This window comes from Gouania willdenowi, chromosome 6 (genome assembly GCF_900634775.1).
Source record: "Gouania willdenowi chromosome 6, fGouWil2.1, whole genome shotgun sequence".
NCBI lineage: Eukaryota > Metazoa > Chordata > Actinopteri > Blenniiformes > Gobiesocidae > Gouania > Gouania willdenowi.
Genome location: NC_041049.1, coordinates 1,498,512 through 1,509,361, shown reverse-complemented (window position 1 = coordinate 1,509,361; position 10,850 = coordinate 1,498,512). Strand labels below are relative to the sequence as shown.

The 10,850-nt window shown below is 40.7% G+C and overlaps 1 protein-coding gene across 1 annotated transcript; it reads right to left on the bottom strand.

The window, feature by feature from the left end:
* Positions 1-810: 810 nt before the first annotated feature.
* Positions 811-5,030, bottom strand: LOC114464435 (arg8-vasotocin receptor-like). Its single transcript, XM_028448625.1, has 2 exons — positions 4,067-5,030; positions 811-1,510 (listed from the first exon to the last, which is right to left on the bottom strand). Exons 1-2 carry the CDS (start codon positions 4,977-4,979, stop codon positions 1,248-1,250), a joined length of 1,176 nt encoding a protein of 391 aa, XP_028304426.1. The 5' UTR covers positions 4,980-5,030; the 3' UTR covers positions 811-1,247.
* Positions 5,031-10,850: the final 5,820 nt, after the last annotated feature.

Genomic DNA, 10,850 nt, shown 5'->3' with positions numbered 1-10,850 from the left:
CACAAAACAACAATAAAACACAAAACAGTGAGTGGTCCTGATGTTGTTCAGGCCCAGTAGTGTTTGGTCTCAGACCAAAGGAGGAAGTCCACGATGGACGACAGGAAGTGTGGATGAATGCGTCTGGAGGAGTGGGCGGGGCTGCTTCCTGTGTGAGCTCTGAGTGCTTCTATCTTCTTCACATCATTTCGTTCATTAGCTTCTCCACATCAGGAGAGCGGTCAGCCGCCGCCGTAATGAGATCAACTACTTCCTGTGTAAGCACGCAGACAGGAAGTAGCTGTAAACTCAGTTTGGATGTTTTCTGCAGCCTACGGGCTTTGATTGAGGAGGAGAACCTGCAAACACACGGTCCGCAGACCTGAACCGGCCTCACACAGGCTCCATCAGGTCCCTGGGAACCTGAAGTATCGTATTTAATCACCTTTTAATAGATTATTTGTAATATTATTTCTACAAACTGAATATTTCTCATAATCTGCTTTTGTTTCAATTGTGTTTTTGTTCAAACATTTTGCTAAAAATAAGTTAAAAGTTGGATATGGGATGCGATTTTTTTTTCCCTAAAGCTGACAATCAAACATTGAAGGATAAACCAAGTGACTTCTTTCACATTTAACAGACATTTGAACAACAATAAACTAGAGGTCGACTGATACGGGATTTTTATAGGTCGATGCAGATACCGTTTTAAAAAAAAAATGTTTTGGCCAGTATTGATTATGAAAGACAATTGAAACACTCATATATGAATAAATGAAATACACCAATAGAACTCTTACCATTTATTGAACTTTAATTAGACCCGTACACAACCAAGTAAAACAAAAATCCTCATCCTGTTAAGAATATAATAGGATACGGTTATTTGATCAGGCACTATTATATCAGCTTTTTATTTGTAAACCTTTCCCATGCACATACTTTTATTAATTATTACTTTTTTGTTGTTGTATATTCATACATCCCAATGGATGTTTTGTATGTACAGTACTTTCTTTTTTCCTTTAACGGCTACTCTAAAGTGCTAAAAAAAAAAAAATGGCCGATTTTGAAAAAAGTCCATATATCGGTCGACCTCTACAATAGACATGTACAGCTAGTGTGTAGATATTGTTGTTCCCTTTAGATTTGATAAAAAAAACGGTGAAATGTAAAAACAATGTTAAAAATACACAAAATTCATCACAGAATCTTCACAGAAAACAGAGACTTCGTGACAAATGTAAACGAGACTTTCCCACGCCTCACGATCCAGGAGGAGAACATGCAACCTGCTCAGGGAAGGAGTTGGGGTTCAGGTCTCTGATTGGCTCCATGGTTCCCTGGAGGCGGGACATGAGCGTGTTTCTGCGCACGCTGCTGTCGGAGTCGCGATGCGAGGATTTGTGCGCACGGCGGCGGCGACAGAATGACAGCTGTCGGCTGAAGATCATGTAGATCCAGGGGTTACAACAGCTGTTCAGACTGGCCAATAGGGCGGAGAGGCTGACCGCTGCATTCTCTGAGTCTGAGGAAGGACCAATCAGAGCAGAGCATGTCATACATCCAACCTCCAGGAAGGAGGAGCATGGAAAACCAAAATGAATTTCCTCCCATTTTAAAACACTGGCTAATGCAAAGTCAATAAAAATTCAATGCTAATGCTGAAACTAATACTACCATTTTAAACAATACATGCTAAAAACTAAGCTAATGCTAACAATATTCAAAAATTACAATGAATACAAATTATATGCGAATGCTCACCGCAGTTTTATTAGAAAACACTGCTAACGCTAATGCTGACGCTAATGCTGAAGCTAATGCTAAAAACTAAGTTAAAGTTTTTAAAAAAGAATTCCAATTTTATGCTAATGCTAACAGATTTTTTTTTTAGAAAACACTGCTAACGCTAATGCTGAAGCTAATGTTAAAAACTAAGTTAATATTGTTTTTTTCTGAAAAAGAAAAAGGAATTCCAATTTTATGCTAATGCTAACAGAGATTTTTTTAGAAAACACTGCTAATGCTAATGCTAATAAGCCTTTTCACACTCTGAAACTGCGCATGTGCAACCTGGGGGGGTCATAGAGCAGAGGTATATAAACGTAAACAAGCTCGTCCACTCTGTTGATATTTCCAACCTAACAGTGTTTGTAATGTTATTCCAGAGATCGTTAGTGTTTTAATAATGTTTATATTATTAATATTACACATATTCAGACTAGAAGAGTCTGAAGGAAGTGCACAAGATGGACAGTAAACAGGTCGTGTTAGGAAACAGAACTGATCAGCTGATTGGTCACTGTTGAAAAGCAGGAAAACCCTGAATTTTCAGCTTGTGTGCAGCGTTAGCTTTAGCAGCGTTAGCTTTAGCAGCATTAGCTTTAGCAGCGTTAGCTATAGCAGCTAACTCGGCATTTCTACCTTGGAGACAGATATCACGTTTCCGCAAAAGAATATTTCAAGGAATCAACTCTCAAACGGTAAAAATAATCTACATCTGTCAGACTTGTTTATCCCTCATGACCTTTGAACTCATGTGAAAACTGAAAGTCAGGTTTCAGAGAGAGTGAAAAGGCTTATTTTATTGGAATCATGGAACTATTCTTTGTCTAGTTTTAGTCACATGGAGGAAAAATGACTAAAATATGATCTACAAAAAATATTAGTCTATGAATACGAAGTTTTAGTTGGTGAAGTTTGTAGCAACATGATAGCATTGTTGGTGTTTATTAAGAATGTCCCGATCAGGTTTTTTTGGCCCCGAGTCCTTTGATTATGAGAATTGGCCGATACAGAGTCCTGATCCGATATAATATATATAATACATTAAAAAGATAAAGAAGAGTAAAAAAAACATTTAACATTCAACCCTAAACAGAACACTTCTGTTACGTAGCTTGATCAATCAAGCAATACATTTCAAAAAAATTCACTTCAGACTTTAGTGCAAGATTAAATAATATTGAATAAAAATGTCTAATATAAAATGAATAGTGCCTCATCTTAAAATACCCAACAGACATGTTAACAAATAAGCAAATAAAAGTACCACAGTGCTGTAAAGTAAGGCCAGTAATGAACTTTTAGGAACTCTTAATGTTTAATCTCCTCATTTAGTTTCACGGACTTAAACATATGTTTGCGTAGCGTTCCGAACGTTGTGTAATCAATATACCGGTACGGCGGTATATTAAAAATCTATATCATAACAAAAATATCTACCGGTACCTGGTATGAACCGGTATACCGCCCACCATATGATGATAATAAATATACTTACTGTATATATCCGAGTCCTGATCGGGAGATAACGACCGATTTCGATCAGTCCGAAACCACGTGATCAGGCAGGATTTCCGATCACGTGATCGGATCGGGACATCCTTAGTGTTTATAGTGTTAATTAATATTTGTCAAATTAAAACATTTAGATGACTAAAACTTAATGAGCATTTTTTATGAAAATGTGAGGAGTTTTGCTTTCGTTTACTATGTCAGGATAAAAAGTGTTGATGACTCTTATTGTGACAAAAATGATAAAAACAACTATTTAAAAAATGGTTAAATGACTAAAATGTTAGTCCAGTGGTTGAAAACTGGTTACAGACAATAAAAGAATCTGCTGATATGTAAAAACCCGGTCACATATTTTGAACATTTAGCTCATTTTTCTTTCATTTTATAAAATTCATGTAAAACAGTATGTTCTATAATATCATTGTTAAAATATGAAAACATGATAAATAAATCTAAATGTAAAAGACAAATGTAACACAAAATCTTAAATTCAACATTTAGATTTATTATTTACATTTGTGTCTGCGTGTGTGTGTGTGTGCGTGTGTGTGTGCGTGTGTGAGTGTGTGTGTGTGTGTGCGTGTGTGTGTGTGTGTGTGTGTGCGCGTGTGTGCGTGTGTGTGAGTGTGTGTGTGTGTGTGTGTGTGTGTGTGTGTGTGTGTGTGCGCGCGTGTGTGTGTGTGCGCGCGTGTGTGTGTGTGTGCGTGTGTGTGTGTGTGTGTGTGTGTGTGTGTGTGTGTGTGTGTGTGTGTGTGTGTGTGTGTGTGTGTGTGTGACTGACCGTGCCAGATGAAGCTCGTGTCCCACACTGACCACATCTGGACGGTGAAGAACGGAGTCCAACACAGGACATAAACCACTACGATCACCAGCGTCATCTTCACCGTGCGTAATTTGGCACGAGACACGGTGCTGACGCTGCTCACGGAGCTCCGGCCCAGGGCCCCGGTCCTAGGGCCCAGGGTGCCCCTGCTGCCCTCCTCCAGGCTCCTGTGGCGCAGGTTGTTCCAGAGGCAGAGGCAGATGTATCCGTAGCAGTAAAGTAACGCGGCCACGGGCAGCACGAAGATCCCTGCGGTGATCCACGTGACGTAGGCCCGCAGACCCCACGGCTCCACAAAGTGACCCCAACAGTCGTAGACCTGGGACCCGGGGCGGACCTCACTGAGGGAGAAGATGAAGGTCTGGGGCGCGCTCAGCAGCACGCTGCCCAGCCACGTGCCGCCGATCATCAGCGCGTTCCTGCGCGCGGACGCACGAAGCGTCTGCAGCGGGTGGCACACGGCCACGTAGCGGTCCACGGTCATCATCACCATCATGTAGGTGGAGGCGAACATGCCGAGAACCTGCAACTGCTTGACCAGGCGGCACAGCGCGTCCGGGCCATAGAACCGGAAGGTGACCTCCCAGCAGAGCTGAGGCAGCACCTGGAACAGGGCCACCACCAGGTCCGCCAGGCTCAGGTGCTTCATGAACAGGTGCATGCGCGAGCCGGGCTTCCTGCGCGTGCGCCCGACGGCCAGCAGCACGCTCACGTTGCCCACCACCGCGGCCACGAAGGTCAGACTCAGGACCGCGATCTCCAGCTTGGCAACCTCCTCGTTCCTCCCGAACGGGTCGGACTGGTTCCCGGTGCCGGTTCCGGTGCAGTTGGACTCAGTGCCGTTGAAGGAGTCCTGCAGCTGGAGCAGCATGGTGTGGTTCCTCTCTCCCTCTCCGTTACGCACGCAGGTGTCTGCCCCGTGCGTAACGGTCACAGCGGCAGAGCGCGGCCGATCAGCGGCTCCATCATCCGGGCTGAGGATCAGGATGAGGGTCGATGAGGAACCAGATCCTTTAAAGCCTGCAGAGCAGAGACCACCTCCTGTAGGACCCTCCCCCCCTCCAGGAGGATGGATGCATGTATGTGTGTATAGATGGATGATGGATGGATGAGATCCAAACACAAAACAAGTAAGTTTCACTTCATTTTGTTTGTGATTAAAAGGTTATTTTCCCTCCCTTTTATTTTTCACAGATTAAATATTCTTTGTATAATTCAGTCATATACATTTTATTCTTTTATTCCTGAATTTGGAAAAATTAAACATTGTTTTCTAAATTTTCCAAAACAATTGACATTGTATATATTTGAGCAATTTCAGGATTTTTTTCAAGATTTTAGTAAAAAATAAGAGTTCTCGTAACAATTTGTGATTAAAAAAACTCATTTTTTTCTTAGGTTTTTTTTTATTTATTGAGGAACTCAAGATTCTGTGTCAAACCCAAAACCTGTAGATATTTGTTTATTCCAGTTCACAAAGTAAGGTTTTATTTTTGTGATGCTCCTGTTTGTAAATGTGATCCTGATTCTGATTCTCGCCACACGTCCCACAACCATGAACCCTCTGATCTGCCTGTACGTACAGACTGAGTTTCACATCATTCGTCTACGCTAACTGCCTCTAAACTTCACGTCCAGCCTCGGGGTCTCAGACCTTAATGTCCAATCAGTATGCAGCGCACGCCGCCATCCATCATTGATAACAGCACATGGGCAAGGGGCGCTCGTTAGAGCCAGGGAGATATAGGCACTGAAAACAAACGCACCCATAACTCTGTTATGGTGTTTACATCGCCGTGACAACCAGAGGAACAACAGATGCGTGTTTCAGAGCAATGTGTGAGAAACACACAAACCACCAGAAAACAGCAACAGAAACACACAAACCACCTGAAAACGGTGTGTGGTAAAGTGAGTGAAAGAGTGTAAAACAGTAAAACATCTGATAAACTGTCCAAACTGACTTGATATGAACTCTAATCCTCCTCATGAGTCGCTCTCATGTCAGAAGCATCGTAAACCTCAGAGAGTTGACCTCGAACTAGCAGAAAGAAAGACCACCAACCACACAGAGAACTACAGCAAACTACACAAAAAACACACAAAACACTTCAAACTACACCAAAAAAACATTTAAAATAACACCAAACTACACAAAGACTGATTATTAATGAATGGAATGCAGTGCATTGAGATATTAAATGTTAGCTTTGACGTCATGAGAAGTGCTCACAGCCTCAATTTAAACCTTTGCTGTTAAACCTTCATTGATACAAAGACATCATCACTCTGAGAGTTTGTACTGTTGTCATGACAACAGCACAAAATGACAACAAAAATACACAATCCCGTCTTTGTTCTTTCTTGTGTTCAAGCTTTGATTTATGGTGAAGCTGCGTTCACACCAAACGCGACTCTGGCGACTAGATTACATTCAAATGTCCCTTCAAGCGACGCGACTCGTGCAAATCCAGTGACTTTGTCGCACGTTTTGAGTCACTGGAAGTAGCTCAAAGTTGAAGTCGCGTTCAAAACTGTAGTCGCTGAAGTCGCCCGTGATCAGTCGCTTTTTTGCTAAGCTTCATTACTTCAGTGACATGACGACCTGGGAACATTATAAACAGTGTTAATAGTATGAATAGTATGAATCTGCTGCACTGAGAGGGCTGATCACTTCTCCTACAATTGTACATTTACAGCACTTTTCATTGACAGCACCACTTGTACTTATGATTTAAATGATCAACTTACAAAGTTACTAAAGGATAAGTTCACACACACACACACACACACACACACACACACACACATTGCTTCTTGCTCTAAACAAAGGCAGACTTTTTTCTCTGCTGTCTCCCTCTCCTCTGTCCTGCTTGCTGCTTCGTCTTGTGCTGTTCTAATAGGAGACTCTCTCTACATCTCTATCAAAAAAAAAAATGGAATTAATCAGCTGGTCTCACAATGCAATTGACCAAATTTTTTTGACTAAGAGAACGGGCAGCGGTCAACCCGCCTGTCCCGCCGGAATGTTTCCAGCTGGATACACGATGGACTCCTGGGACAAGTGGAGGATTTATCTTTTCCGTTAAGGACGTGGAAGACGTCTACGTAATGATAACAAGTATTCTGCTGATTGGAGCTGGCAGTTTTTTTATCTATAGCAAAGTTCATATAACGACGGCAGCTGCTTTGGTAAGGCTGCCAGTCATTAATGAGGGATGGAGCAGAGCTCTCAACACTCATGCGAGAAACAAACTCAAAGTAAGCAGGACGCTACCTTTGAACGTTTACGCAGGATGGAATCCAACTTGGAGAAGTTAACAGCTCAGCTTTCGAGATAAGGCCACCAAATTTGATATACTGCTTGAGACCTGGACTCCATGGCTGACAGAGATTGTGCTCAGCCTGGCCTATCATCATTGGCTCCCCAGACTAGTGATGTGTCGGTCGCGAATGAACCTGCTCTAAGGCGTGAAGACGGGTGCCGGCTCCTGCTTGGTTTCTCTCTCTCTCTTTTTTTTCTTCAAGCCACATTTGATTGGTCATTGGTGTGTCATCTCTGTCTGCGCTGAGCGGGGGGGAGGGGCTATGGTTTCACATTAGTTTCAAAATCTACACGTGTAAAAACAACAACCCATAAAACCCGTGGTTAGTGAGCGGGCATACTCACGCATTAACATGCACCGTCACTTTCTGAGCACTCCATGCATGCTTGACATCACTTCCTGCTTGCTCGCGTAGCAAAATCACTTTACACCAGGATCAATCCCTCAAAGCTGAGGCACCTTGTTTTTGTCAATGCCAAACTTTTACCTGGATGCAGATTTTTTTTAATTTTCTTTTATACATTTTAATTTATATTTTGTTATGTGATTGTAAGCTTCTGTATGTTGTTTTACATTAAATTTGTTTAGTAGTAAAAAGCTAAAAGTTAGTTAAGATCATTTCTTTTTGCTTTTCTAATTTATTTTATTTTTTATCACTCTGTAGAGTGTATGAAAAAGGTGTATTTATATAATAAACATTTAATAAAGTGCATGTATTTTTACATTAGTAATTCATATTGTGCATAATTTTACATTATTGTTGGTAATAAATTAATTTAAGCACCAAAAAATCTTAAAGAGCCACTTGGGAGCCGAAAGAGCCAGTTCTCTAAAAAGAGCCGGAGTTCCCATCGCTACCCCAGAGTGCCAGCCGTTCAAGGCCGGTTCATCTTTCTATTCTCCAGGATGTTTGTGTCGAATGATGCTCCGCCCCACTCCTCCTCCTCCTGTTCCCCACCACCACCACTTGGGAACTTTGTTTCTGAATCAAATCTATCCAAGATCATTTCACGTCACCTGACGACGGGCTAAACTGTACAGAATGAAACGAACGGGATCATTTTTCAACTCCTCCTTTGGCCCCCAGTCCCCCCCCCCCCCCTAATCTCACACTGTACCCCTAAAGAAGCATAGTTTGAGACCTGCCTTTTCCCCCTCTTCTTACGCTCCTGTCCTCCCATGTTATATGTGTTTGTCTTTTCATGTTTCTTGGACAGGGATGAAACTGAAACTGAATTACCCCTTGGGGATGAATCAAGTATTCTGAATCTAAATCTGACTCACACATGAGACACATGTTCATTGTTAGATTTTGTTGATTTTCAGTCTGACCCATTTTCAAAGTCGTGGATGTGTAAACTTGTGACTTGCTGGAGTTTCTTGGGCTCCATGTAGCAGATTTCACACTGATAGGCTGTGTACTGGGAATAGTGGGAGGAAGTGTGTTTACGTCCAGCGTGTGGGGCAGAGCAGGCCGAGGGCTCAGGGTTGTTTTTGAGTTTTTTATCATCTGAAAACAACTTTTACGTGAAAAACGATAGCGAAGGTTTATTTGGAATATGAAATAAAACGACTGCTGCTTGTAACAGTTTTAAAATGAAATGCTGTGTGATGTGTTTGGTGTGTAGGACATTACATTAGTCCTGTTGTGTTGATGCTGTGTTTACATGAGGTCAAAGGTCAGGGGGGCGGGGCACATACTTCCTGTGCTACATCCTATCTATAGCTGACTGTTTATCATCAAATATCAACTTTTACATTTTGTTACAATAACTAAAATACAACAAATAAATACAATATTATATTAAAATGGAATTCTTTATTTTAATATCCACAATGTATTTAATTTAATATTCAACATGATTCTGCATTTATCTTCATTTAGGTTCAGAAATAGTTTTTTAGCCCAAAAGAAGAAGTCAGTCTGCACACACGCACACACATGCACATGCACACACGCACACACATGCACACACACACACACACACATGCACACACACACACACGCACACACACACACATGCACACACACGCACACACACACACGCACACACACACACACACACATACACATGCACACACGCACACACACACACACATGCACACACACACGCACGCACACACACACACATGCAAACACACACATGCACACACACACGCACACAGAACAGTTTGTCCAGATTATGTAAACCCTTTTTAAGACACACCCACTTCCTGTTTACATCTGCATGTTTGTGTGTCTATACATTTGTTTATTTTTTCAAACAGGTTAAAAGAAAAGAAATATATAATTAAATAAATAATAGAAAAAGTAAAAGGACGACTCTGTAACAACAAAGTGATAAATATTCTTCGTTTGAAAAGCTGCAGAATGAAATAAATCAAACTTATCCATCAGTCCAGTCCCTCCAGTGTTAATTTATCTTCCTTTTCTCTTATTTTGAAATAGCTTTTGGATTCCCTTTGGTCACCGATTCTGTTTTTTTTTTTTGTGCTTGATTAAAGATCAATATTAAATCTGCAATAGAAAATAAGACCGATCACTTAAATCAACACTTCAAATGACATCAAACCACAAAAAACACTTCAAATTACACCGAACTACTGTTCCTCTTATTTTGAAACAGCTTATTGATTCCCTTTCATCATAGAATCTGTTTGTTTTTTGCGCTTGATTAAAGATCAATTTTAAATCTACAATAAAAAATAAGACCAACCATTTAAAACCAACCAGTTCATTCCTTTGTTTTATAATATTATAATAATCTACCTCCTCTCATGCAAATGGTTCAAAATAAAGAAATAACTTATCATTTTTTTGGGGAAAAGATTCCACCATGTATTAAATGTTTTGTTTATTAAATGAATTATTTTAAATAACAGAAAATTCATGGCATATTGTTTGTGATGGAGGTGTGGGAGGAGCAACTGTGAGGTTTCACGAGAACGTTGAATGTAAACCTTTAAGTTTCCACATTAATCAATGTTTGCTCTCCAAGAAACTTCCTCGTTCCCACAGACGCTCTCACACACTTCCTCTGGGACTGTGTGTGTGTGTGTGTGTGTGTGTGTGTGTGTGTGTGTGCCCTGTTTGTTCTCAATGTTTCTGTCTTTGTTTTTATACAATTATATAAGATCATTTTACCAGAAACTAACGAGCTTTTTCATCTTGATAATAAACAAATGTGTCACTATATTAATATAAAGAAAACTACACTATAGATATTGTTTAAAGGGATCCTCCACTGTTTATAAAATCTTTGAACTCTACTTATTCGTAGATCTATGTCTAAGAAAACACATTATATTAGATTAATGTCCTTTTAAAAACTGGACTACTTTACAGTTTTAGAGCCTGTGTTCCTCCATCTTGAAATCACATGATTGATGATGTCACACGACCCCACTTCCTGTAA